Here is a 25,473-nt window from a genome sequence, read left to right as displayed (position 1 = left end):
AGGATGAAGATACAATGTTGTCCGCTGAGAGCACCAACTGCTGAAACACTTTTGCATTATTTCAACCAGCTTTTTCATTCATATTTGCCTTTTATCGCCTATCTTGAAATATGTAGTTGTCACTTAAATACACTTAACATTTTGTACACCTTATTTGACCATCTAAGTAACCGTCTAAAAATAAAGGTTGATTGTTAGAGCCAGGATAATTTGTGGCTCCTGGGGTGTATTCATTACAGAAACCGTTTATCGTTTATGAACCAAACGGAAGCAAACAGAGCAAGACGAGTTTCTTTTGGACAAATTCAGGTAGGTCCCTAGTAACTGAAATGTTGCTGGTTTTAATACCTGGCCTACAAGGTGAAAATCTGTTGATGTGCCCTTGAGCAAGGCTCTTAACCATCATTTGCTCCAGTGACGCTGTAATAATATGGCTGACCCTGTAAAACAGCACATTTCACTGCATGTGACCATAAAACATATATATATTTATATATATAAATATTTTTAATTAAAACAAATTTTGCTGAGCAGAGCAGTGTGTGTGTGGTTGATGAGAGATGGGGTTAACCCTGCACATGGCAGGAGAAGCCCCCAGCAGGGGCCACAGCTGTTTCTTCTCCCCCCCTCTTCTCAAAGCCTGGACCAAATCATGCAGAGCCCGGACCAAACCATCAGCCACTCTCATAACATGACTGAATAATCATAACAAAATGGCTGAATATGCTAAGACCTAGGGACGTAGTTGAAGCATAGAACTAATGGAAATATTGTATTACCTGTATTGTATAGGCTATAGTGTATTGTCTATTGTATTGCCTGTCTTGTGTACTTGTGTAGGCTATAGTGTATTGTTTATTGTGTTACCTGTTTTGTGTAGGCTATCATGTATTGTGCATTGTATTACCTGTTTTGTATTGGCTATAGTGTATTGTATTACCTGTTTTGTGTAGGCTATAGTGTACTGTGCATCGTATTACCTGTAATGTGTAGGCTATAGTGCATTGTATTACCTGTATTGTGTAGGCTAAAGGTGTGGGCTATAGTGTATTGTAATACCTGTATTGTATAGGGTATAGTGTATTGTGCATTGTATTACCTGCTTTGTGTAGACCATAGTGTATTGTGCATTGTATTACCTCTATTGTGTAGGCTAAAGGTGTAGGCTATAGTGTATTGTATTTAGTACACCAGTATTGTGAATACGGGAGATTATTGGGAGATGTTTACACAAGGTGTGTACCCTCCAGAGTTGTGGATATCAAATAGAAATAAATCAAATGCAATGTGTAGGCTAAAGGTGTAGGCTATAGTGTATTGTATTTAGTACACCAGTATTGTGAATACGGGAGATTATTGGGAGATGTTTACACAAGGTGTGTACCCTCCAGAGTTGTGGATATCAAATAGAAATAAATCAAATGCAATGTTATTGGTCGAGTACAGATACAGTATTTAGCATACGTTATCGCAGGTGTAGCAAAATGCTTATGTTTCTAGTTCCAACAAGTGCAGTAATACCTGACCATACAAAACAACACATGCAAATCCCAAAATTAGACCAAGCAATGTCAGAGTCCAGAATATAAATATAAAAGTAACCTATATGATGGTGTGTATAGACATTATGGGCAGTAAATTAATTGAAAAGGTGTGTACGGCAGTAGTTATATAGGATGGGCCTGGACTATAATACAATATATACATATGAAGTGGGTAAAACAGTATGTAAACATTATTAAAGTGACCAGTGTTCAATTACTATGTACACAAGGCAAAAGTCTCTAGGTGCAGGGTAGAGTACCGGGTGGTAGCCGTCTAGTAACAGTGACTAAAGTTCAGGGCAGGGTATTGGGTGTAGGCCAGCTAGTGGTGACTGTTTAACAGTCTGGTGGTGTGGAGATAGAAGCTGTTTTTCATTCTCTTGGTCCCAGCTTTGATGCACCTGTACTCTCTCTGCCTTCTAAATGGTGGCGGGGTGAACAGGCCATGGCTCGGGTGTGGCGCATACGTTGGATTAATCAAATGTATGCATCAGACTGTGTGCGTAGACGGCTTGACAGAAATGGTAGCATGTTGAACTTTTGTTGCACCTATATCCAGATGATACTGCGTACCATTTTGCTCAATGACACTATTGGTGTGATCAAGGTGTAAAACCTTCACAAACTGCTACAGATGCACCATTGAAAGCATCCTGTCGGGCTGCACAGCAACTGCACTGTCCGCAACTGCAAGGCTCTCCAGAGGGTGGTGCAGACACCCTAATGTTTCACCAAGGCACACTGACTACAGCACCTGGTGTCACAGGAAGGCCAAGAAGATCATCAAGGACCTCAGCAACAGAACGCACTGCAACTGCCTCTGCACACATTGGCAACACAAAGGCAAACGGAGCGTTCCATTGGAAATGAGTGTACCATGATACCATGATGCTATCAAATGCTCACCTTCAGTGGCCACTGGCACACTGGAGAAGTGTGCTCTTCACAGATGAATCCCGGTTTCAACTGTACCGGGCAGATGGCAGACAGATGGCAGATGGCGTTGTATGGGTGAGTGGTTTCTGATGTCAACGTTGTGAACAGAGTGCCTCATGGTGGTGGGGTTATGGTATGGGCAGGCATAAGCTATGGACAACGTACACAATTGCATTTCATCTATGGCAATTTGAATGCACAGTGATACCGTGACGATATTCTGAGGTTCATTGTCGTGCCACCATCACCTCATGTTTCAGCATGGTAATGTACAGAATTCCTGGATACTAAAAACGTCCCAGTTCTTCCATGGCCTGCATACTCACCAGACATGTCACCCATTGAGCATGTTTGGGATGCTCTGGATCGACGTGTACAACAGCGCGTTCCAGTTCAAACCAATATCCAGAAACTTCGCACAACCATTGAATAGGCATGAGACGACATTCCACAGGTCTGATAAACTCTATGTGAAGGAGATGTGTCGAGCTGCATGAGGCAAAGGTCACACCAGATACTGACTGCTTTTCTGATCAACGGCCATACATTTTTTTAAACGATATCTGTGACCAACGGATGCATATCTGTATTCCCTGTCATCTGAAATCCATAGATTAGGGCCTAATTAATTTATTTCAATTGACTGATTTCCTTATTTGAACTGAAACTCAGTAAAATTTTGGAAATTGTTACATGTTGCGTTTATATTTTTCTTCAGTGTGAAAGGACGCATGAGCACAAAACATGTTCACAGGAGCATGTCAAATAGTCTATCAAATGAAAGCTAAGAGTCTATATTTTTTTTTACATAAGGCATATATACATTTTCCCACCATTTTCTATTCTAAAAAAAATGTAATAAGCAAAGGCTACCAGATGAGCCAAATGCCTTCTATATTTGCTTCGAGGCAAACAACACTGAACCATGCATGAGAGCACCAGCTGTTCTGGACGACTGTGTGATCTCACTCTCCGTAGCCGATATGATCAAGACTTTTAAACAGATTAAACTTCATAATGCTGCGGGGCCAGATGGAATACCAGGACACGTCCTCAGAACATGTTCTGACCAACTGTCTTTACTGACATTTCAACCTATCCCTGACCCGGTCTGGAATACCAATGTCAAGTCTCAGGAGAAGACCCAGATGCAGACAGTTTTGAAGTAACAAAAGTGTATTACAAAAACAGGGGGGCAAGCAAACAACAGGTCAAGGGCAGGCAGAGGTCAGTAATCCAGGGTGGTGTGACAAGGTACAGCATGACAGGCAGGCTCAGGGACAAGGCAGACAGAATGGTAAAAAAACAAACAGGAAAGCTAGAAAACAGGAACTACAGACAACAAGGAGCACGGGAAAAAAACGCTGGTAGGCTTGACGAAACAAAACGAACTGGCAAAAGACAGAGAACTCAGGTATAAATACACTGGAGATAATGAGGATGATGGGCTACACCTGGAGGGGGGTGGAGACAAGCACAAAGACAGGTGAAACAGATCAGGGTGTGACAACCAACTTGTTTCAAGTAGACCACCATAGTCCCCCTGCACAAGAAAGCCAAGGTAACCTGCCTAAATGACTATCGCCCTGTAGCACTCACATCTCTCATGCGTTCCTGGTGTAACTCGGGTAGTTGTTGTTGCCATCCTGTACCTGTGATGTTCGGATGTACCGATCCTGTACCTATTTACACGATCCTGTACCGTTTTGTTACACGTGGTCTGCCACTGTAAGGATGATCAGCTGTCCGTCTTGTCTCCCTGTAGCGCTGTCTTGGGATTCTCGCAGTACGGACATTGTAATTTATTGCTCTGGCCAGATCTGCAGTCCTCATGCCTCCTTGCAGCATGCCTAAGGCACATTCTCGCAGATGAGCAGGGACCCTGGGCATCGTTCTTTTGGTGTTTTTCAGAGTCAGTAGAAAGGCCTCTTTAGTGTCCTAAGTTGTCATAACTGTGACCTTAATTGACTACCGTCTATAAGCTGTTAGTCTCTTAACGACCGTTCCACAGGTGCATGTCCATTAATTGTTTATGGTTCATTGAACAAGCATGGGAAACAGTGTTTAAACCCTTTACAATGAAGATCTGTGAAGTCATTGGGATTTTTACGAATTCTCTTTGAAAGACAGGGTCCTGAAAAAGGGACGTTTCTTTTTTTGCTGAGTTTATGTTCGCTGACATGTAGATTAAGGGATCGTGTCCTCTCTATTCATGAAGTTTCTATCCACAACGTTCCACAGCATCTACCCACTGAACATGGCCCATCAAGTTCTTACCATTACTACAGTTACCATAATGATCTAGAGCTATATATATACAGTGCCTTGCGAAAGTATTCGGCCCCCTTGAACTTTGCGACCTTTTGCCACATTTCAGGCTTCAAACATAAAGATATAAAACTGTATTTTTTTGTGAAGAATCAACAACAAGTGGGACACAATCATGAAGTGGAACGACATTTATTGGATATTTCAAACTTTTTTAACAAATCAAAAACTGAAAAATTGGGCGTGCAAAATTATTCAGCCCCCTTAAGTTAATACTTTGGAGCGCCACCTTTTGCTACGATTACAGCTGTAAGTCGCTTGGGGTATGTCTCTATCAGTTTTGCACATCGAGAGACTGACATTTTTTCCCATTCCTCCTTGCAAAACAGCTCGAGCTCAGTGAGGTTGGATGGAGAGCATTTGTGAACAGCAGTTTTCAGTTCTTTCCACAGATTCTCGATTGGATTCAGCTCTGGACTTTGACTTGGCCTTTCTAACACCTGGATATGTTTATTTTTGAACCATTCCATTGTAGATTTTGCTTTATGTTTTGGATCATTGTCTTGTTGGAAGACAAATCTCCGTCCCAGTCTCAGGTCTTTTGCAGACTCCATCAGATTTTCTTCCAGAATGGTCCTGTATTTGGCTCCATCTATCTTCCCATCAATTTTAACCATCTTCCCTGTCCCTGCTGAAGAAAAGCAGGCCCAAACCATGATGCTGCCACCACCATGTTTGACAGTGGGGATGGTGTGTTCAGCTGTGTTGCTTTTTCGCCAAACATAACATTTTGCATTGTTGCCAAAAAGATCAATTTTGGTTTCATCTGACCAGAGCACCTTCTTCCACATGTTTGGTGTGTCTCCCAGGTGGCTTGTGGCAAACTTTAACAACACTTTTTAGGGATATCTTTAAGAAATGTCTTTCTTCTTGCCACTCTTCCATAAAGGCCAGATTTGTGCAATATACGACTGATTGTTGTCCTATGGACAGAGTCTCCCACCTTAGCTGTAGATCTCTGCAGTTCATCCAGAGTGATCATGGGCCTCTTGGCTGCATCTCTGATCAGTCTTCTCCTTGTATGAGCTGAAAGTTTAGAGGGACGGCCAGGTCTTGGTAGATTTGCAGTGGTCTGATACTCCTTCCATTTCAATATTATCGCTTGCACAGTGCTCCTTGGGATGTTTAAAGCTTGGGAAATCTTTTTGTATCCAAATCCGGCTTTAAACTTCTTCACAACAGTATCTCGGACCTGCCTGGTGTGTTCCTTGTTCTTCATGATGCTCTCTGCGCTTTTAACGGACCTCTGAGACTATCACAGTGCAGGTGCATTTATACGGAGACTTGATTACACACAGGTGGATTGTATTTATCATCATTAGTCATTTTGGTCAACATTGGATCATTCAGAGATCCTCACTGAACTTCTGGAGAGAGTTTGCTGCACTGAAAGTAAAGGGGCTGAATAATTTTCCACACCCAATTTTTCAGTTTTTGATTTGTTAAAAAAGTTTGAAATATCCAATAAATGTCATTCCACTTCATGATTGTGTCCCACTTGTTGTTGATTCTTCACAAAAAAATACAGTTTTATATCTTTATGTTTGAAGCCTGAAATGTGGCAAAAGGTCGCAAAGTTCAAGGGGGCCGAATACTTTCGCAAGGCACTGTATATATTAGGAGCATCTGCTCTTTCCATGACCAAGACTGATCAGGTGAAACCTATGATCCCTTATTGATGTCACTTTTTAAATCCACTTTGGGTGACAGGTTAAAGAAGGATTTTTAAGCCTTGAGATTTTTGAGAGATGGATTGTGTATGTGTGCCATTCAGAGGGTGAATGGGCAAGACAAAGGATTTAAGTGCCTTTGAAACAGGGTATGGTAGAAGGTGGATCAGTTTGAATAGCCGGATGTGGAGGCCCTGTGCTAGCGTGGTTACATGTGGTCTGCGGTTGTGAGGCCGGTTGGACTGACTGCCAAATTCTCTAAAACGATGTTGGAGGCAGTTTATGGCAGAGAAATTAACATTAAATTATCTGGCAACAGCTCTGGTGGACATTCCTGTAGTCAGCAAGCCAATTTCAGTTCTTAACGATTGCAAGCATACCCATAACATGATGCAGCGACCACTATGCTTGAAAATATGGAGAGTGATACTCAGTAATGTGTTGTAATGGATTTGCCCAAAACATTACACTTTGTATTCAGGACCAAATATTAATGGATTTGACAAATATTTTGCACTATTACTTTAGTGCCTTGTTGCAAACAGGAATATTTTTATTCTGTACAGACTTCCTTCTTTTCACACTGTCAATTAGGTTAGTATTGTGGAGTAACGGCATTGCTATTGATCCATCCTCAGTTTCCTCCTATCACAGCCATTCAACTCTGTAACCATTTTAAAGTCCCCATTGGCCTCATGGAGAAATTAGGAAGGACGCCTGTATCTTTGTAGTGACTGGGTCTCTTGATACACCAGCCAAAGTGTAATTAATAGGGATATTCAATGTCTGCTTTTTTTTTACCCCTCTACCAATAGGTGCTCTCCTTTGTGAGGCATTGGAAAACCTCCCTGGTCTTTGTGGTTGAATCTGTGTTTGAAATTCACTGCTCGACTGAGGGACCTTACAGATAATTGTATGTGTGGGGCACAGAATTGAGGTACTGTAATCATTAAAAAATCATGTTAAACACTATTATTGCACAAGAGTCCATGCAACTTATTATGTGACTTGTTAAGCCAATATTGATAGACTCAAGGCCTTTCAGCTTTTAATTTGAAATTATTTGTTTAAAAAATATATATATTTTTTTCAAGTCCTCTGACCATAGGACCGGTTCCAATCCAAGTACCAATGCCGTTTATCAAACTCTAGGCGGTGCTATGGTAAATGCTTGACTTGGGCAGGAGCTCACCGGAGATGAGTAGCGGCACCTCAAAATGTCCTACTGCTTGAGCTCCTGTTCCTCTTGTAGAATATTAGCTCAAAAGTATTTTGGCACTCCTGCACCTAAATATAAACAGTACCAGATGCCAAAATGAGTACCAGTACCTATTTATGTCCAAGTCAAGCACTGGCTATGGTCAGATGACATGAAAATAGATATCTTTGGCCACGCACACCAGTGTTGGGTTTGGTGTCGAAAAACGGAAACATATGCAGAAGAGTACCTCAAACCTACAGTAAAATATAGTAGTCCATTTTTTTATGTTATGGTGCTATTTTGCTTCTTCTGGTCCTGTGGCCCGTGTTAAGGTCAGCTGCATCATGAACTTTACCAAGTACCAGGACATTTTGGCCCAAAACCTGGTTGCCTCTGCCAGGAGGCTGACCTTTAGCAACAAGTGAATCTTCCAGCGAGACAAAAACCCCGACCACACATCAAAATCCACAAATTAGTGGTTAATTGACCACAAAATTAACAATACACAATGGCCATCTCAGTCTCCAGACTTGAACCCCATTGAAAACCTGTGGTTTGAATTGAAGAGGGGAAGTCCATAAGAGCAGATGAAGGATATCAAGGATCTGGAAAGATTCTGTATGGAGGAATGGACTAAGATCCCTCCCAACGTGTTCTCCAATCTCATAAAACATTTTAGCAAAAAGGATCAGTGTCATCCTCGCAAGGGGACGTGCTAGAGTATTGACAACAGGGGTGCCCCCATACCAATAATTTCAACCCCTATCTTTTTCATTTCCTCCCCAGAAAGTCAACAAAATGACTTTCTCTGAGCAATTGTATTAGTATAAAATGTAATTTCCCAATTTTTTTGAGCATACAATATAGCTCAGTATTTCTATTATTTTGCATCTTTATCGAGGGTGCCAATGATTATGGACCTGACTGTATATATGCAGGTGTATTATATAAACGTATATAAATATATGGTACGGATCACACCTGCAATCACAACCTCCAAAGGTATGTGGATCACCTATACTACAGTACCATTATGCTTAGGCATTATTTTTCTGCAGTGATCATATAAGGAGAAAGTTGCCTTATGCCGCCCCATATTTCTGTGACCTCAAGGAACCCTACCTTCCCCTCAGAACCAATTGGAGAGCTTGGTGATGTCCCCACCCCTGGAAGCGGGTTCTCTCCAGTCCAGACAGCCTCTAGCCAGATATGAAAGAGCAGTGTAAAGCAGTGAACTCGCAGCTCTGAACTGGCTGCAACATAGAAACTGTGCCACGCGCACACACACACACACACGCACTTGAATAAACACACATGCACGAGTAAGATACAGCATAGAGGCGAGGGTGTATGACGAGAGGAGGTTGTGGGAAACTGTGCCACGTCCCACGCACACCTAAACTGGTAGGTATTGCCCCCCCCCCCCCCCCCCCCCCCCCCCCCGGTGAACACTCAAGTTCCTCCTGAAGAACAGTTATTTTCTATTCAATTATAGAACGTTTGAAGATGTTATTCCGGGACCTTCTGCCAACTATCGGCACTGGAGAAATTAGGTCATCGAGTTCACAGAATCGTATGCAGTTGACAGAATGTCCCTAACTAAAAGGTTACTATGCATGTGTGCAGTTCAGTGAACCCTGGCATATAGGTTACCATGCATGCGTGTGGGGAGTCCCAGGAATGTACCCGCCTATTTCAGAACCATCTCTGCTCAGCTTAGGCAAGTCTTGTTATCTAGAGGGGGGAGGGGGGTAATATTGTGACATGGATGGATAGACAAACTTGTTCCACAGCGTGGTTAGTGTTTGAGAGAGAGAGAGAGAGAGAGCTAGCTCTTGTGGAAACAGCAAACAGTGAGTGGACATTTAATATATATATTTATTTATTTATTTTCCAGCTCCTGCCCAAGTTGGGTGGGAGTAGAAGACTCTTATTTCAGAGTTACTACACTTCCCTAAAAATGACACTTCCTACAAAGGGAAAAAGAGAATTTCCCTTTTCAAAATTCCAGTCAAGGTTTACAGAATACCATCACTGCACAGCAAAGTTTTAATAAGTAACAGATTAAATCAATATTTTAAACTTCTTTTTTTTAAATGGCCTACATGTTGATTGGTTAAAGGGGTATGCCCTCTTGTGGTGCTTTCATGTCAGCACATAATGTATCTTCAAAATTAAAGGGTACATTTCTATCAACGCATAATAAACAAAATGGTGTAGATTTTTATTAATGTATAAACAATTAAGTTACATAATTGTCACATCCATTTTTAACACTTTTGGCACAGGCAAGGCTCCTGCCAAATGTGCTACTTTTGCTTGACATAAACACTGAGTGAACAAAACATTTTCTATGACAGACTGACCAGGTGAAAGCTATGATCCCTTATTGATGTCACTTGTTAAGTCCACTTCAATCATTGTAGATGAAGGGGAGAAGAGACAGGTTAAAGAAAGATTTTTTAAGTTTTGAGACAATTGGGCAAGACAAAAGACTTAAGTGCCTTTGAACAGGGTATGGTAGTAGGTGCCAGGTGTACCGGTTTGAATCTGTCAAGAACTGCAACCCTGCTGGGGGGGGTTTTACGCCCAACAGTTGCCGGTGTGTATCAACAATGGTCCACCCCACTTGACACAACTGTGGGAAGTATTGGAGTCAACATGGGCCAGCATCCCTGTGGAACGCTTTCGGCATCTTGTGGAGTCCATGCCCGCACAAATTGAGTCTGTTCTGAGGGCAAAAGGGGGTGCAACTCAATACTAAGTGTTCCTAATGTTTTGTACACTGAGTGTACATGCATTTCTTTAACAAAAAAAGGGAATTTCACTACCCTTAAGACATTGCACCTGGGTTTAATGTTGTGCATTCAAAAATCACAATATAATGCTAAAAAATAAATTAGGAAAACTGTATATAAGAATTGTACAAATAATGGAACTTGTATGCATTTATAAAACACCAACACAAACCGACACCAATGAGCTCAGTCAGACTAACACGATCGCTGTAGCAATTGGCACCATTAACAACACCTAAGTTGGCCGGCTTCTCTCTGGTCTGTTGACTTCGGTCTGCTCTAGTGAGAGACTCTACCACGAGGTCAGGCATAGAGAGAGAGAGAGAGACACTGCTCCTGTCGTAGATCAGTCACACTGCTAGCTACAGGATCCTTACCTTGTGCGAGGGCTCGCAGTTCAACTTGTATGTTGTATACTTGTATAGTATAGTTACTTTGCTAAAGTAAAGAAAAACCTTTTAAGACTGTTCTCACAATACACTGAATAAGAGTGAAATGTGATATAAAAGACAATGGGTTCCCCCTCCGGTCATTTCTGTCGGCCGACCCCCGGGGACTAAGTGTACAGAGAGGTGAGTCCAGACCCTGGAATGTTCAGTGGATGCACAGATGGACAGCCAAGGACAATGTTCATGAGTCAAATTTTTTTTTTTAAACGTCAGCATCCGTACACAGACAAAGCCACACACAAACACTTTGAAAACAGATCTGGGGTCACTTGATGTGAGCAGACCAAGTCTCTGGAGCCTCAGCCGGCGTCACCACCGCATGCATATCCAGTCATTCCCAGTGACTACGGACAGACAGACCCAGTACAAAATGGCGAAATAGAAATATACAGTCAGAAATGAAGGCACTTGTGAATAGCAGAGATCTTCCTCTCTGTCAGCAGTGGCACTTACAACCAGGAACCCATTACACTTTTCACACTACGGAGCCAAACCAATCCAATCTGTGCTGGCTACATTAGTTTCTGGAACCGTGCTGGAAAAGAACAGCGTGAAAAGACAACATCCCAAGTCAGCCCAGTGCGGTTTGAGTTGGCCCGACAGTGTGAATCAGGCACTAATATGGTTGAACTAGAGCTCATCCTTATACGTTGCCTGCAGCATGTCGGATTGAGGTGCCCCCTTCAGGGTTTTGTGGGAACCCCTCCAGTCTGTTCGCACGTTGTCGTCGTCCCACAGCGTGGAGGTCTCCGTGTCGCTCACCCACTCGGGGTCCCCAGCGTAGTGGGCTGGTTGCACCAGTAGGGGGCGTGTAGAGAACGCCTGCAGGTTACGGTTAGGGAAGTGAGACTTGTAGTCCTCACTGTGGAACAGAAGAGTGAGATTAGATATCAGGTCAGATGGCAATATTAACATATTAAAACCTCTAATTGAGAGAGTTACCAGCGGTCACAGGCTATAGACAATGATGACACGTAGAGAAATGTAAAATCCCACTAGAAAACTAGCAGTTACGTGGTTGAGAGTACTGTCCAGATTACAAGATCATGGGGCATACTTTGTTTAGTATAGAAGCCTATCGTCGGCCACAATTCACTGCTACTCTAAACAAAACTATAATCTTAATCAGGATAAGAGTTTTGAATGTGACCTCTAAAAATGACAAAAGAACATTCCGAGAGATTAATACAAGCATGTGAGAACACGCTCAACATTTTGTGGAAACAAGGTTATTATAACACAAGTACCGGGGATATATCAGGCTTCTGTAGGAATGACAACTTTCTTTGGAAGAAATGAGTCAGTGTGTCAGAATGCCCAGATTCAAATCCATGTGGTTCTAGTTAATTATTTTCAGGACAAGTCAAGCTTATCAAATCAGAAGAACCACTGAGGGGAAAAAGGAGAATGGGAAGAGGGGAAAGGTGGAGCAGGGAATAGGGATTTATGGCAGCTGGCCAGGTTTCCACGCATGATGGAACACTAAGGCATTCTTAAAAGGACACCGAAGCATTCCAACAGCCTTCTCCCAAGGCTCAGAACAAAGTCTCTTGGCTTTATTAACTTGGTCTAGCAGCCAGAGAGCCAGAGAGAGAGAGACAGAGAGAGAGAGAGAGAGAGAGAGAGAGAGCCAGAGAGAGAGAGAGAGAGAGAGAGACAGAGAGAGAGAGAGAGAGCCAGAGAGAGAGCCAGAGAGAGAGCCAGAGAGAGAGCCAGAGAGAGAGAGAGAGCCAGAGAGAGAGAGCCAGAGAGAGAGAGAGAGCCAGAGAGAGAGCCAGAAAGCCAGAGAGACAGAGAGAGAGAGAGAGAGAGCCAGAAAGCCAGAGAGCCAGAGAGAGAGAGAGAGAGAGAGAGAGAGAGAGAGAGAGAGACAGAGAGAGAGAGAGCCAGAAAGCCAGAGAGCCAGAGAGAGAGAGAGCCAGAAAGCCAGAGAGCCAGAGAGAGAGAGAGAGAGAGAGAGAGAAAGAGAGAGAGAGCGTTGACCACAAGAAACTGGAATGTTACGACAAGCCAAGTCAGTCTGCAGAAAGCCTGGAGACATTGAACTTAAATGAGAATGCGCTACATGTGTGAATTGGCCTATATGGAGAGGGCTAAACTGAAATGTTTCTTCAGAAGAAGTGTGAAAATCATATGCATAAGCATGGCAGCAATTGAAAAGGAACCGTTTGGAGATTATTGGAAAACTAAACCAAAGCTGAGGACAAAACAGTTGACCTGACAAGACTGAAGCCAAACATTACACTATTGGGCTTGACTGTACTTTTCACCGCATACATTCAGTGACATGATAAGAATATTCCCGGAAAAGGTGGGGTAGGCGCAACATAAAACAAAGAAATTACAAGGGTTTGAGTGAGAGGACTAACTGGCGTCTCCAAGTGGCCACACACACACACACCTCTCCAAAGTGTGCACAGTTCCTACGTAATTTCAGCGAGCTTTAATGATTGAAAGAAGAGTATTTTAACTATTGAGGAACTAGAGAAAGCACACTTGCTGTTGTTGTTTACGCAATCCAAAAACGGCCCATTATAAATCGCAATCTGGGTCAGGTGGGCATCCTTTGAAAGCTCGTTCTATTTCCTAACATGACTAGCTAACTTATAAAATATGATCTTACAGTGTTAGGCATTCACAGGGAAAAATCAGTAAAGCACATCGTACTTTTGGTGCGCATAGAAAGGAGTCATGAAATGTAATAAATTGTGGCACATTAACAGCATTTATAACGCCTCCTGAGTGGCGCAGCGGTCTAAGTCGCTGCATCGCAGTGCTTGAGGCGTCACTACTTACTTGGCTCATCGCACTCTAGCGACTCCTTGTGGCGGAACGGGCGCTTGCGGGGTGACTGCGGTCGTCAGTTGAATTGTGTTTCCTCCGACACATTGGTGCGGCTGGCTTCCAGGTTAAGCGGAATGGTGTTAAACGAAGCGCCTCTATCCAGCAAATTTGGGTAGTTGCAGCGACGAGACAAGATCGCATAGGATATCACGAAATTGGGGATAAAAAGAGGTCATGAAGTTGAATAAATTGTGGCAATATGGAAGAAAATGAAATGTATTGTACAAGAAATCAATATCACTCCCTAAAAACACAACCTTATTGAACAATCCTTGGATAGATATTCAGAATTCACCCAGGTCTTTGAACCCAGGTCTTCCGCAATCCACAAGACTGTTATCCCTTTGAGCTAAAGTCGGGCGATTATTTTGGGTGTACTTAACACAATTCTTCAGGTTTCAGTTCCACTTACTTGGTGTTTTTTGGTCTCATTGACTGAAGGAGGACTTGCGAACGGCTAAAGAAATGAAGAAATAAAGAAATGTCAAATTAATACTTACTTGATGTGTTTATCGTACATGATGGGCAGGAACTCGTCGACGGGCAGCATCTTGGAGAGGGGTTCGGCGTTGAGCAGCTTCTGGGCCCCCTGGAGAGAGATGGCGTAGGACAGGGTCCAGTAGGAATAGTCTGCTACCACCAGGTTCCTCACGTTCTCCACCACCTCCTCCTCGTCACCCGGCGTCACCTGCTTACGGCCCAGGTAACTACGGACAGAGGACGGAGAGAGAGGCAGGTCAGGCAGAGGATGACGTATTGCTAGTGTAGTAACTGCTGTGGAACGGGACTATTCTTTATTCCACTTGCGTAATAATAAAATAAACAATCGACTTAATATGCAATTATTACATTAGATGTAACAATTAACGCCCCCCCCTCTCAACCGAGTTTAGCTCATCGTACGAAATGACTCCAGGGCAGCTCGGCCCTTTCCTCTCCGTCTCCATGACAACGCGGGTGGGCGGCTGTCGCCTGAGTGACTGTGACACTGACTCACATGATGTCCCAGTCCAGTTCCACCATCTCCACCTCCTCCATCAGACGGAGCACGCGTCGCTTGAAGTTGGCCTGGAAACGCACGTCGTCCTCGAAGATCAGAGCCTTATCCATCTGCTGGTCTACCATCTGAGAGGGAGGGAGGGGGGAGATGGAGGGGTGAAGAGATGGAAGGGTGAGAAGAGAGGGGGAGAAAGAAAGGGGGAGCAAGGGAAAGACAGTAGGGGGAGATGAGAGCAGAGAGGGACAGAGATGGATGAGAATGGGTGATAACTAATAGTTAAGAAAAGCTCTAATGACAGACCAGAGAAGCATTTCTGCTTCACTGAACAAGTCAATTAAGCTGCTGCTAACATAACCCCCAGGTCTGTTGTGTGTGTGTGTGTGTGTGTGTTCCTCCGGGATCTTGTTTCCCATGAGTATAGCAGTCGCTCTAATCACCTATTCTGAAGCTCTACTGTAGCCAGATATTTTAATGTTCAAAATACATATTTTTGTTAGAGTTTGTGTCATTGACAACCACTCAGAGGGGTTATAGGATTGGTGAGATCAGTTAGAAAGTTGCATAAACACACAGGTTAATAAAACATTTTAAAATTTAACGCCATGGAATTTAAGTTGGAAGAATTTGTGGAAAACCTTACTTGGGAGTTGGTAGATACATTTCCGAAGGCGAATCTGCTCATCAATGCAAACAAAGAATAATGACATCAAAGTGGCACATGCAGATTCAAAAAGCTAGTAGTCAGAGTTAAATCATTACAGCTTTGGTGGAGGAGGAAATCCTGGAGAGGGAGGATGATGAAAAGGGTTTCTACGGGTGGTAGAGGACACCCTGTAGACGTGCAACTGAGAGAGGTGGAACTCAAGGCAAAACGGGAGCAACAGAAATTGGAACTTTAGCACAAGGAAAGGAAGAGAGAACGCGCACCCAGACTAGAGCAAGAACGTGAACATGCGATTCGACAAAAAGAGATGGAAGTACTCAGAATCAAGACAGGCCCATCCTGTACCGTCAGAGTTTGATTTGGGTCAGAACAGGCGGCTTGTACCGCCTTCCAACGAAAAGGAGGTGGACGTATATTTTCCTCTATTTGAGAGGACTTGACACGTCCCTAAAATGGCTTGAGATATTTGGTCACTGCTCCTCCCAAAGTGTTCTTGTGGGAAATGCTGGAGAAAAAAAAAGTGTACGCCGCTTCCTCTCTTGACCAGAGTTCAGATTACAAGCTTCTATCCTCCGGGCTTACAAGTTGTTCCTAGAGGCATAGAGACGACAGTTCCGTAAATAACAAAAAAGACAGAATCACAAAGCCGTGTTGAATTTCGCAAGGCAACAAGCATGTCTTTTTGACCAGTGGTGTGGTTCTCAAGAGGTCAAGGATTTAAAAGACACTCCTACTACTCAAACAGTTCAAGAAATTGCCTTTTCCCGAAAGGGTTGCTACCTACATTTATGAGCACAAGGACCTCACTCCTGAGAAAACTGCAGTGTTGACACATAAAACTACCTTCAAAATCAAATCGTATTTGTCACAGGCGCCGAATACAATAGGTGTAGAGCTTACAGTGAAATGCTTTCTTACAAGCCCTTAACCAACAATGCAGCTAAGAAAAATACCTACAAAAATAACAAAAAATTAAGAGCAGCAGTAAAATAACAATAGCCTATACAGTCTATACACAGGGGGTACCGGTACAGAGTCAATGTGCGGGAACACTGGTTAATCGGGGTAATATATACATGTAGGTAGAGTTATTAAAGTGACTTATGCACAGATAATAACAGAGAGTAGCGGCAGAATAAAAGACTATTTGCAATGCAAATAGTCCTGGTAGCCATTTGATTAGATGTTCAGTAGCCTTATGGCTTGGGGGTAGAAGCTGTTTAGAAGCCACTTAGACTTGGTGCTCTGGTACCTCTTGCCGTGCAGTAGCAGAGAGAACAGTCTATGACTAGGGTGGCTGGAGTCTTTGACAAACAAAGCACCCGGCAGTTACCCCAACCCAAAAGCAATCCAGAGACGTCACCTCATACTGTGAGGTTTCAATCTTTTTCCCCTAGTGACCAAAGACAAGGATCAGCAGAAAACGGATTCTTCATATGCGGCAGTTTGTCATTACTGCCGTGAGAAAGGACACGTGGTCTCTCAGTGTCCTAAGTTAAACAGAAAGATGAGAGAGGGGGAAAGCAGCTTCTGCTTGTGAGAGCACACCCGTGAATATCTGGTTGGGATATCTCAGATGTGTATGAACCCATTGTTTCAGACGGGTTCGTGTCTCTGCAGAGTGGCGATGCTGTTAAGCAGCATGTGAGGATACCGCGAGACACTGGGGCAGCCCAATCCTTAATATTGGAGGGTGTTTCGCCTTTGTCTGAAACTTCAGCAACTTGTTAGTTTAAGGTGTGGAGATGGGGTGCATGGAAGTTCCTTTGTATAATGTGGAACTCAAGTGAGATCTAGCCTACCGGTGAAGTAGGTCTCGTTCATTTTGGGCAACGATTTGGCTTGAGGGAAATTTGTGCTTAATCTTGTCGTTTGTAAGGAACCCAAAGAAGAGGAACCTGATGGGTTATCAGAAAAGTACCCTAGAGTGTTCGTAGTGCGTTTTGTGGGTACTATTTAATGAAGCTACCAGTTGAGGACTTGTGAGGCATCTGTTTCTCAAACTAGACACTCTAATGTACTTGTCCACTTGCTCAGTTGTGCACCGGGGCCTCTCACACCTCTTTTTATTCTGGTTAGAGCCAGTTTGCGCTGTTCTGTGAAGGGTGTAGTACACAGCGTTGTACGAGATCTTCAGTTTCTTGGCAATTTCTCACATGGAATAGCCTTCATTTCTCAGAACAAGAATAGACTGATGAGTTTCAGAAGAAAGTTCTTTGTTTCTGGCCATTTTGAGCATGTAATCAAACCCACAAATGCTGATGATCCAGATACTCAACTTGTCTAAAGAAGGCCAGTTCTATTGCTTCTTTAAAATCAGAACAAAAATGTTCCAGCTGTGCTAACATAATTGCAAAAGGGTTTTCTAATGATCAATTAGCCTTTTAAAATTATAAACTTGGATTAGCTAACACAATGTGCCATTGGAACACAGGTGTGATGGTTGCTGATAATGGGCCTCTGTATACCTATGTAGATATTCCATTAAAAAAATCTGCCATTTCCAGCTAAAATAGTCATTTACAACATTAACAATGTCTACACTGTATTTCTGATCAATTTCATGTTATTTTAATGGACAAAAAATGTGCTTTTCTTTCAAAAACAAGGACATTTCTAAGTGACCCCAAACTTTTGAACGGTAGTGTGTATATGTATATAAATAAGTGGCTGTTGTGTCTTGTATGAGAGACCAACAATTAACATTTAGGTAGCAACGCATTTAAGTTAACCATTTTGTGAAATGTAATATTTTCTGTTGGTTGTGAGCAAACTCATCCAACAGAAATATGTGGGAAGGTATTACAGGCTTTGTCGTGTCCATTTATATTTCGAGGTTGGACATTAACACTGATTGGTGTCACCTTGTCAGTCAGTATGTGTTACACCTGTGCTGGCTTGTCATCTCGTTAGCCAGGTGATATTTAAGAGCGGCTGCTCCAGTTGGCATGAGAGATGTTGGAAGAGCGGCACCTTTTTTTTGATATATAACTTTGCGGCTTTAAGTTGATAAACAAAGCCTTTCTGTCTTCGTTTAGTTTGCGTCACTTAACTCCATATTATAAGTTGGAGTGGGTTTTTATTTCGGTTTGCCTGGTCTGGGGCGAATTTTGTGGGCACACATGGTGGGTGTCTTTTAGGCCTCACTTTCAGTTACATTTAGTACATTGTCATTTAGTCATAAATTGTCATTCTTGTTGCTAGTCAACATTCAGTGGACACCCCCATGAGTGTCTTTGAGAAGCCCTCCTTGAATCCCACCTGTTTTGTTTTGGTTGTTGTTAGTGACTGTTTGTTAGTTCCCTGTTCTGTTTGAGCAACAATTCTTGGTTTCTTGTTGTGGATGTATATTTGTGTCTGATCCTCACCTCCTTCCAGATGTAATAGTGGCTGAGGAAGCATCCCACCTCTCCTTTGGTCAGGGTACGGCGAGAGAACGGGTCATAGTAACCAGGTAGTATGTCCACTCCAAGGATCTTTATATCACTGCTGTTCAGCGCTCTGTAAGACACACGCATACAGTGTCCGTCTTTCTCTTGTAAGTACATGTCCCTCAGTGCTATAGCTCTGCCAAGCTTTGCGTCCTCGCCCATCCTGGAAATCAGACTGAATTCAGCTCTGTTTAGAATGATTCAGCCTGGATTATCAGGCTAATTTCTCACCCTCCGTCTATGGCGTCCACCACTTTGACGTCGATCTCCAGCTCGTTGAGAGAGTACAGCATCCTGTCCCTACGGTCCTGACGCCGACGCAGGTTGATCAGGTACACCTACATTAATGGAGAGTCGGGGTCAGAGGTCAACTAAGACACAATGATCCATAGATTGAGTGAGCGAGTAGAACACCATTCGTCTACAGCAGTTTCCCCCCAAACCAGTTCTACTTATTTGCTCTATTCTAGTCCTTGAGAGGTTTGGGCGCCCCTGGGCTCTGTCACCTCATCAAAGCCCATGAGGTCTCTCCGTTTGGGGAAGAGGCTGACATATTTGGAGGGGGCCATGGAGGGTCCGTCAACTGGAAGGAGAACAGAGTTGTTGTTAATACCATAAAGGTATTACAGATCTCTCACTGTTAGTTATAGACCATAATAAACATACAGCATATAGCACCTAAACTCAAATCACTGTAGAATATGAAATAAAGTTTCTTACTCATGGCGTCTAGGATGAGGTGGCTGAAGTTGATGCTGTCGTCCTCTATGGTGTGGTGAGGCTTGGCTGGGACGTTCAGGTATCCATACCTCACCTTGTTGCACAGGTACATCTGCACCTCTGGAATCGCACAGTCAACTCGGTCATCAAAACAGCTAACGTCAACATGGGAGTACCAGCAACACGTGAATGGAACCATCTGGCCTCTTACTTTGAACTCGCCGACGTTTGCGATTATATGTTACTCGAGCGAGAGAAGGTGTGCGTGCTTTACTGTACATTCTGCACTGTAGGCCCCTACCTGAGACGCGACAGGAGAAGGCGAAGACGATGATGTCATCAAAGGGCCAGGAGTAGTCCTGGTGAGGGGGGTGGAAGGCCAGCTTCTTCATACCCGTCTTCCTCATGTCCAGCAGGAAGGTAGAGTGGACCATGGGCACCGGGTAGCAGCCCAGCCGATGGCGGTGTCTGGTGGGGAAATACTCAGCCGTACGCCGGTAGTAACCCTGAGTACAGACACACAGATCAATCTGTCATTCAAACAAAACCCAGTGTGCAATGTTATACACGTGTAATTTTCACACGGGCATGTGTAACCAGACACATACCCAAGTGCGCACACGCACTCGTACCTGTGGAGTGATGCCGCACCAGTAGTTAGAGTAAGCTCCCTGGGAGTCCAACATGGGGGCGACCACAGACTTGTTCTCTGCTATCAGGAGGTTGAGGGTCTCTGGGTTGGTCAAGATGTTGTCTGTGTCTGCATACTGAAGGAGTATGAGAGAGAAGTATGAGAGAGAGAGTGTGTTTTTTGTGAGTATTCAGGTTTGAGTAAAGAGTCCGAGATGATCTCAAAAGAGAGCCAGGGTTATTGAAAACCAATGGAGGAGATTTGCAATTTTAGTTTACTTCCCGAATTGAAATAGAATTTATCCCAACAACCCTTGATTTCAACTTCTAGGCAGTGGATAAGCTAATGCGATAAACCTAGAACTTCTAGTCAGTGGACAGAGTAGACATTTGGGACTGTACCAGTATGTAGTCAGCCCAGCGTTGCTTGGCGAAGTTGAGAGCAGCCTGTTTGAGTTTCATCAGGTATTCATATCTGCCGTTGCTCCAGTATTTAGGCCCCATCTCTCCTGGGTAGGACCTGCACAGGCCAAACAAGACACACACAATCAATCACATGCGCACACGTGCTACAGTATCAAAACAAATTTGCACCGAATACAACTTTACATTGAAATGCTTACTTACAAGCCAATGAGTCAATTTGCAGGTGCACAGGTTGGTCGAGGTAATTGAGGTAATATGTACATGTAGGTAGAAGTAAAGTGACAATTCATAGATAATAAACAGAGTAGCAGCAGAGTAAAAATTAGGGTGGGGGGGGCACCCACTACCCCCGCCTGCATGGCTTTGAGGTACCAACTACATGACCAAAAGTATGTGCTCGTCGAACATCTCATTCCAAAATAATGGGCATTAGTATGGAGTTGGTTCCCCTCTTTGCGGCTATAACAGCCTCCACTCTTCTGGGAAGGCTTTCCACTAGATGTTGGGGGGAAAAAACTGCGGAAACGTGCTTCCATTCAGCCACAAGCGTATTAGTGATGCCGGGCACTGATGTTGGGCTGTTAGGCCTGGCTCGCAGTCGGTGTTCCAATTCCTCCCAAAGGTGTTTGATGGGGTTGAGGTCAGGGCTCTGTGCAGGCCAGTCAAGTTCTTCCACACTGATTTCGACAAACCATTTCTGTATGACCATTGAAGGGCCTTCATCCAACTGTTGCCACAAAGTTGGCAGCACAGAATCGTCTAGAATATCATTGTATGCCATAGCGTAAAGGTTCCCCTTCACTGGAACTAAGGGGCCTAGATCGAACCATGAAAAACAACACCAGCCCACTATTCCTCCACCAAACATTACAGTTGGCATAATGCATTGAACCAGGTAGCATACTCCTGACATCCGCTAAACCCAGATTCTTCCGTCGGACTGCCAGATGGTGAAGCGTGATTCATCACTCCAGAGAATGTGTTTCCACTGCTCCAGAGTCCAAGGCGGTGAGCTTTACACCACTTCAGCCAACACTTGGCATTGTGCATTGTAATGTTTTTTTTACCCCCTTTTTCTCCCAATTTCAATTACGATCTTGTCTCATCGCTGCAATTCGGAGTCTTGCATCCTCCGAAACATGACCCACCAAACTGAGCTCCTTAACACCCGCCCGCTTAACCCGGAAGCCAGCTGCACCAATGTGTCGGAGGAAATGCTGTTCAACTGACGATCGCAGTCAGCCTGCAAGCGGCCGGCATGCCACGAGGAGTCGCTAGAGCGCAATGAGCCAAATAAAGCCACCATCCCCGGCAAAACCCTCCCCTAACCCAGACGACGCTGGACCAATTGTGCGCCGCCCTATGGGACTCCCGGTCACGGCCGGTTGTGACACAGCCTGGGATTGAACCCGGGTCTGTAGTGACGCCTCAAGCGATGCAGTGACTTAGACCGCAGCGCCACTCGGGAGGCCTTGCGCATTGTGATCTTAGGCTTGTGTGTGGCTGCTTGGCAATGAAAACCCAACCCGACGAACCGTTCTTGTGCTGACATTGCTTCCAGAGGCAGTTTGGAACTCGGTAGTGAATGTTACAACCGAGGAAATAATTTTTACACACTACATGCTTCAGCACCTGTCGGTCCGTTCTGTGAGCTTGTGTGTCCTATCACTTTGCGGCTGAGCCGTTGTTCCTAGACATTTCCACTTCCCAATAAGCACTTACAGTTGACCCGGGCAGCTCTAGCAGGGCAGAAATTTGACGAACTGACTTGTTGGAAAGGTGGCAATCTATGACGGTGCCACCTTAAAGTCACCGAGCTCTTCAGTAAGGCTATTCTACTGCCAATGCTTGTCTATGGAGATTGCATGGCTGTGTGCTCGAGGTTATACACCTGTCAGCAACCGGTGTGGCTGAAATGGCCAAATCTACTAATTTGAAGGGGTGTCCACATACTGTTGTGTGTGTGTGTGTGTGTGTGTATAGTGTACTTAGAGAGATACAATTAGAAGTCCACTGAGGTCAGGTAGCACTGTGTATCAGTATACTCTGTAACCACCTAACATTGTTTTTGAAGCTCTCTTTTCTCTTCATCCTTTTTTAAAGTTACATTCCTTAAACAGCATGTTTTAAATATTACTCTGTGTGTGCTAGTAAGGCTTTACAACAAAGCAGGGGCTGATGTTGACCAGATGTTTTTAAGCCCTTGGCCTTAGGTTCTGGGAGGTGCACAACTATCAACAACATGCACTTTTTGGGTGACAATGTTGAACTCATGATAATGCTGAACAGAACTCATGAAAGATGGACGCTCTATAGGTCTCCAATCTCACAGACTTTCGGGGAAAATACAAGATAATGCTGAACAGAAACAGAACTTACGTAGGATGCTCCATGGGCCTCCACTCCACATAGTGATAGAACTTCTGCATGACGGTCAGCCATTCTTTCAGAACAGCTGTAGTGTTGTCAGCGTTGTGATCTGTTGCTGCCCTGCAGACATGGGAATAAAGACACTGTCTGGCACTTATACAGTGTATACCGTGACCACTTGGTTTGCATACAAGCACCACACAACTAGGAATCAAAGACACTGCAAATCGGATAAACCGATGTGGTAACATTACACATGCAATCGAGAAAAGCCACGCACATCGTTTGCCCTAATGAGGAGTTGATCATGAATATGCAGAAAGATTTCCGTATGAAAAACATAATATGCACAAGAGGAAATCCCTTTAGGGCTACAGTGGAATCACATGGAAATGTCATCTGTGCAAAGCATACAGTAACATGCAGACAGTAGTGTAAAGTATAGGCTGTTATAAATCATATAATTGCGTAATGCAGTGTAACAGTCGGCCTAGCCTACAATTTAACTTTCATAAACTCTGCATTAGAGACTAACTTGGAAAACAAAGTTGGAGTAGCCTACAGCAGCAGAAGCACTCATTATTGTATAAGTCGGGTAACGATCGAGGGTTCTAAAGGGATTGTGGGGACTGGGGAGAAGAGGGGTGGTATTTTTTTTATCTAAACTAAATGCGATTGACCTTTGATCGCCGGCGAGTTTGATACATTCGAACAAATAGCGTCCAGGGAAACAGCGCTGGCGGGATGGCTGCCACTTACCATACAGAGATGCGGTTTTTGGGATAGTTCTGCCTCTCCAACGCCCCGAGGTAGTATGGCAAAGAGTGCGCCGCGTTCCGAGCAATGATCGCAATAATAATCGTTGGCGGCTGAATTTTCGATTCTTCTTGATATTTTTCCTCCGAAAAATAACATTCTGTTCTAGAAACGAAGGCCACTAAAACTAAAACCCAAAGAAACATGGTGGAGTTCACAGCCCAGTCGGCTGCTCCAGCTCCCAGTCCGCGTCAGCACTAAGTTTTAAAAAATGTCTTTCTCCTAAATGTTTAACCCTCCCCTTAAAATGCAGCAGATGAGGCTCTTTCCGTGCCCAAATCCGACGTGTGTCGGCGAAAGGTTTTAAATTACATCTTCTACAGCTTCCGCACCAAAATCTGTCAGAAATGTTGGCGAGGAACTACACACGTAGTGCAACTAGCTAGTAATTTAACTAGTGGCATAGTGGTAGTTGCATTTAATTCTCATCTAAGTAGGGTTTTTAGTAGTTCATATTTTTGTTTCTATGTACAAGTGTAACGTTAGCAAACTACTGGAAATACACACTACTTTTTTTTTGTTGCAAAAATAAAATATGGGTGAACTAGGCTAGATAAAAGGTCCTGTTAACCTGTTTTCAGACAACAACAACTCCCAGCTCAGAGTAGGTTTTAGGGTGATGTTAAGACACTGCTCAGACAAACTCGGAATCAGGAGTAAAATCAACTCATAAAAGTTTCTCAGCTGGTAATCGTAACGGTTTGAGGTAAGGCAAAGGAAAGATAGTGATGACACTCAATAACATTGGTTATTCCCCACTATTTGTAACAATCGCGATGAGGCATCGCCACCTGTGAACTCTAAGCACTCCCATGGTGAATGTCATTGTAGCCTACATCAAATGTTGCAATGGTAAAACGTTTGATAGCTACACATTTCGCCTGACACGATAACTTTGCCTACTCTTATTTGGCATGCAAAACCTTATTTAACCAATTCTGACCATTTATTTGAATGACAGTATCATGTTGAGATTTTTATAATATGTATTATCTTTTTATGGTGTTTTCTGCAATGACCCTACTCATCATTGTTTTACAGCCTGTGTTCGTAATGGCTTCACAGTGAAACAACCTGTCCTGATATGTCATAGACACTTGCTAAAAAACTTTAATGAGCAAGCCTTCCTTCACGAACTGGCCTCTGTATATTGGTATAGAATCAGCTTGATCCCCTCTGTCGAAGGTGCTTGGACCTTTCAGTGGTATTGTTAACAAACACACCCCCTTAAAGAAAATGAGAATTAAAAACAGGTTCAGCCCCTGGTTTGACCGTGATCTTGTAGAGTTACTCCACCTCAAGAGTTGCATTTGGCGAAAGGCTCGGCACAAGCATACTCAGGCTGACTGGCTGCGGTTCAGGTGAATGAGAAATAAGTGCACTCAGGCTATCCGGGAGGCCAAAGTTAGTTACTTTAAGGATCGGTTCTCTCTCTGTGGGTCTAATCCCAAGACGTTCTGGAAAATTATTAAAGACCTGGAGAATAAACCCTCCTCCTCACAGCTGCCCATGTCCCTTAATGTTGATGATGTGGTTGTTGCTGACAAGAAGCACATGGCTGAGCTTTTAAATCACTACTTCATTAAGTCAGGATTCCTATTTGACTCAGCCATGCCTCCCTGCCCATCCAACATTTTCTCATCTCC

General features: G+C 43.7%; 1 protein-coding gene across 1 annotated transcript; it reads right to left on the bottom strand.

Annotated features, from left to right (window-relative positions):
• Positions 1-9,882: 9,882 nt before the first annotated feature.
• On the bottom strand, positions 9,883-24,184 carry LOC110523940 (procollagen galactosyltransferase 2). The gene is made up of 12 exons (XM_036977674.1): positions 23,771-24,184; positions 23,021-23,131; positions 20,618-20,735; positions 20,218-20,352; positions 19,887-20,091; positions 19,586-19,705; positions 19,372-19,448; positions 19,097-19,203; positions 18,803-18,935; positions 14,768-14,895; positions 14,271-14,477; positions 9,883-11,788 (listed from the first exon to the last, which is right to left on the bottom strand). Exons 1-12 carry the CDS (start codon positions 23,971-23,973, stop codon positions 11,557-11,559), a joined length of 1,776 nt encoding a protein of 591 aa, XP_036833569.1. The 5' UTR covers positions 23,974-24,184; the 3' UTR covers positions 9,883-11,556.
• Positions 24,185-25,473: the final 1,289 nt, after the last annotated feature.

The sequence above is a fragment of the Oncorhynchus mykiss genome, chromosome 5 (genome assembly GCF_013265735.2).
Source record: "Oncorhynchus mykiss isolate Arlee chromosome 5, USDA_OmykA_1.1, whole genome shotgun sequence".
Lineage (NCBI taxonomy): Eukaryota > Metazoa > Chordata > Actinopteri > Salmoniformes > Salmonidae > Oncorhynchus > Oncorhynchus mykiss.
This window is presented reverse-complemented; position numbering and strand designations above follow the sequence as displayed.

Excerpts from the sequence above, each read along its gene's own strand:
- LOC110523940 (XM_036977674.1), bottom strand. The coding sequence starts at position 23,973 with ATGTTTCTTTGGGTTTTAGTTTTAGTGGCCTTCGTTTCTAGAACAGAA. Across the intron at positions 20,353-20,617 it reads GCTGGGCTGACTACATACTG|TATGCAGACACAGACAACAT; the intron begins GTACAGTCCCAA and ends ATACTCCTTCAG. Across the intron at positions 19,204-19,371 it reads ACCTCATGGGCTTTGATGAG|GTGTACCTGATCAACCTGCG; the intron begins GTGACAGAGCCC and ends CCATTAATGTAG.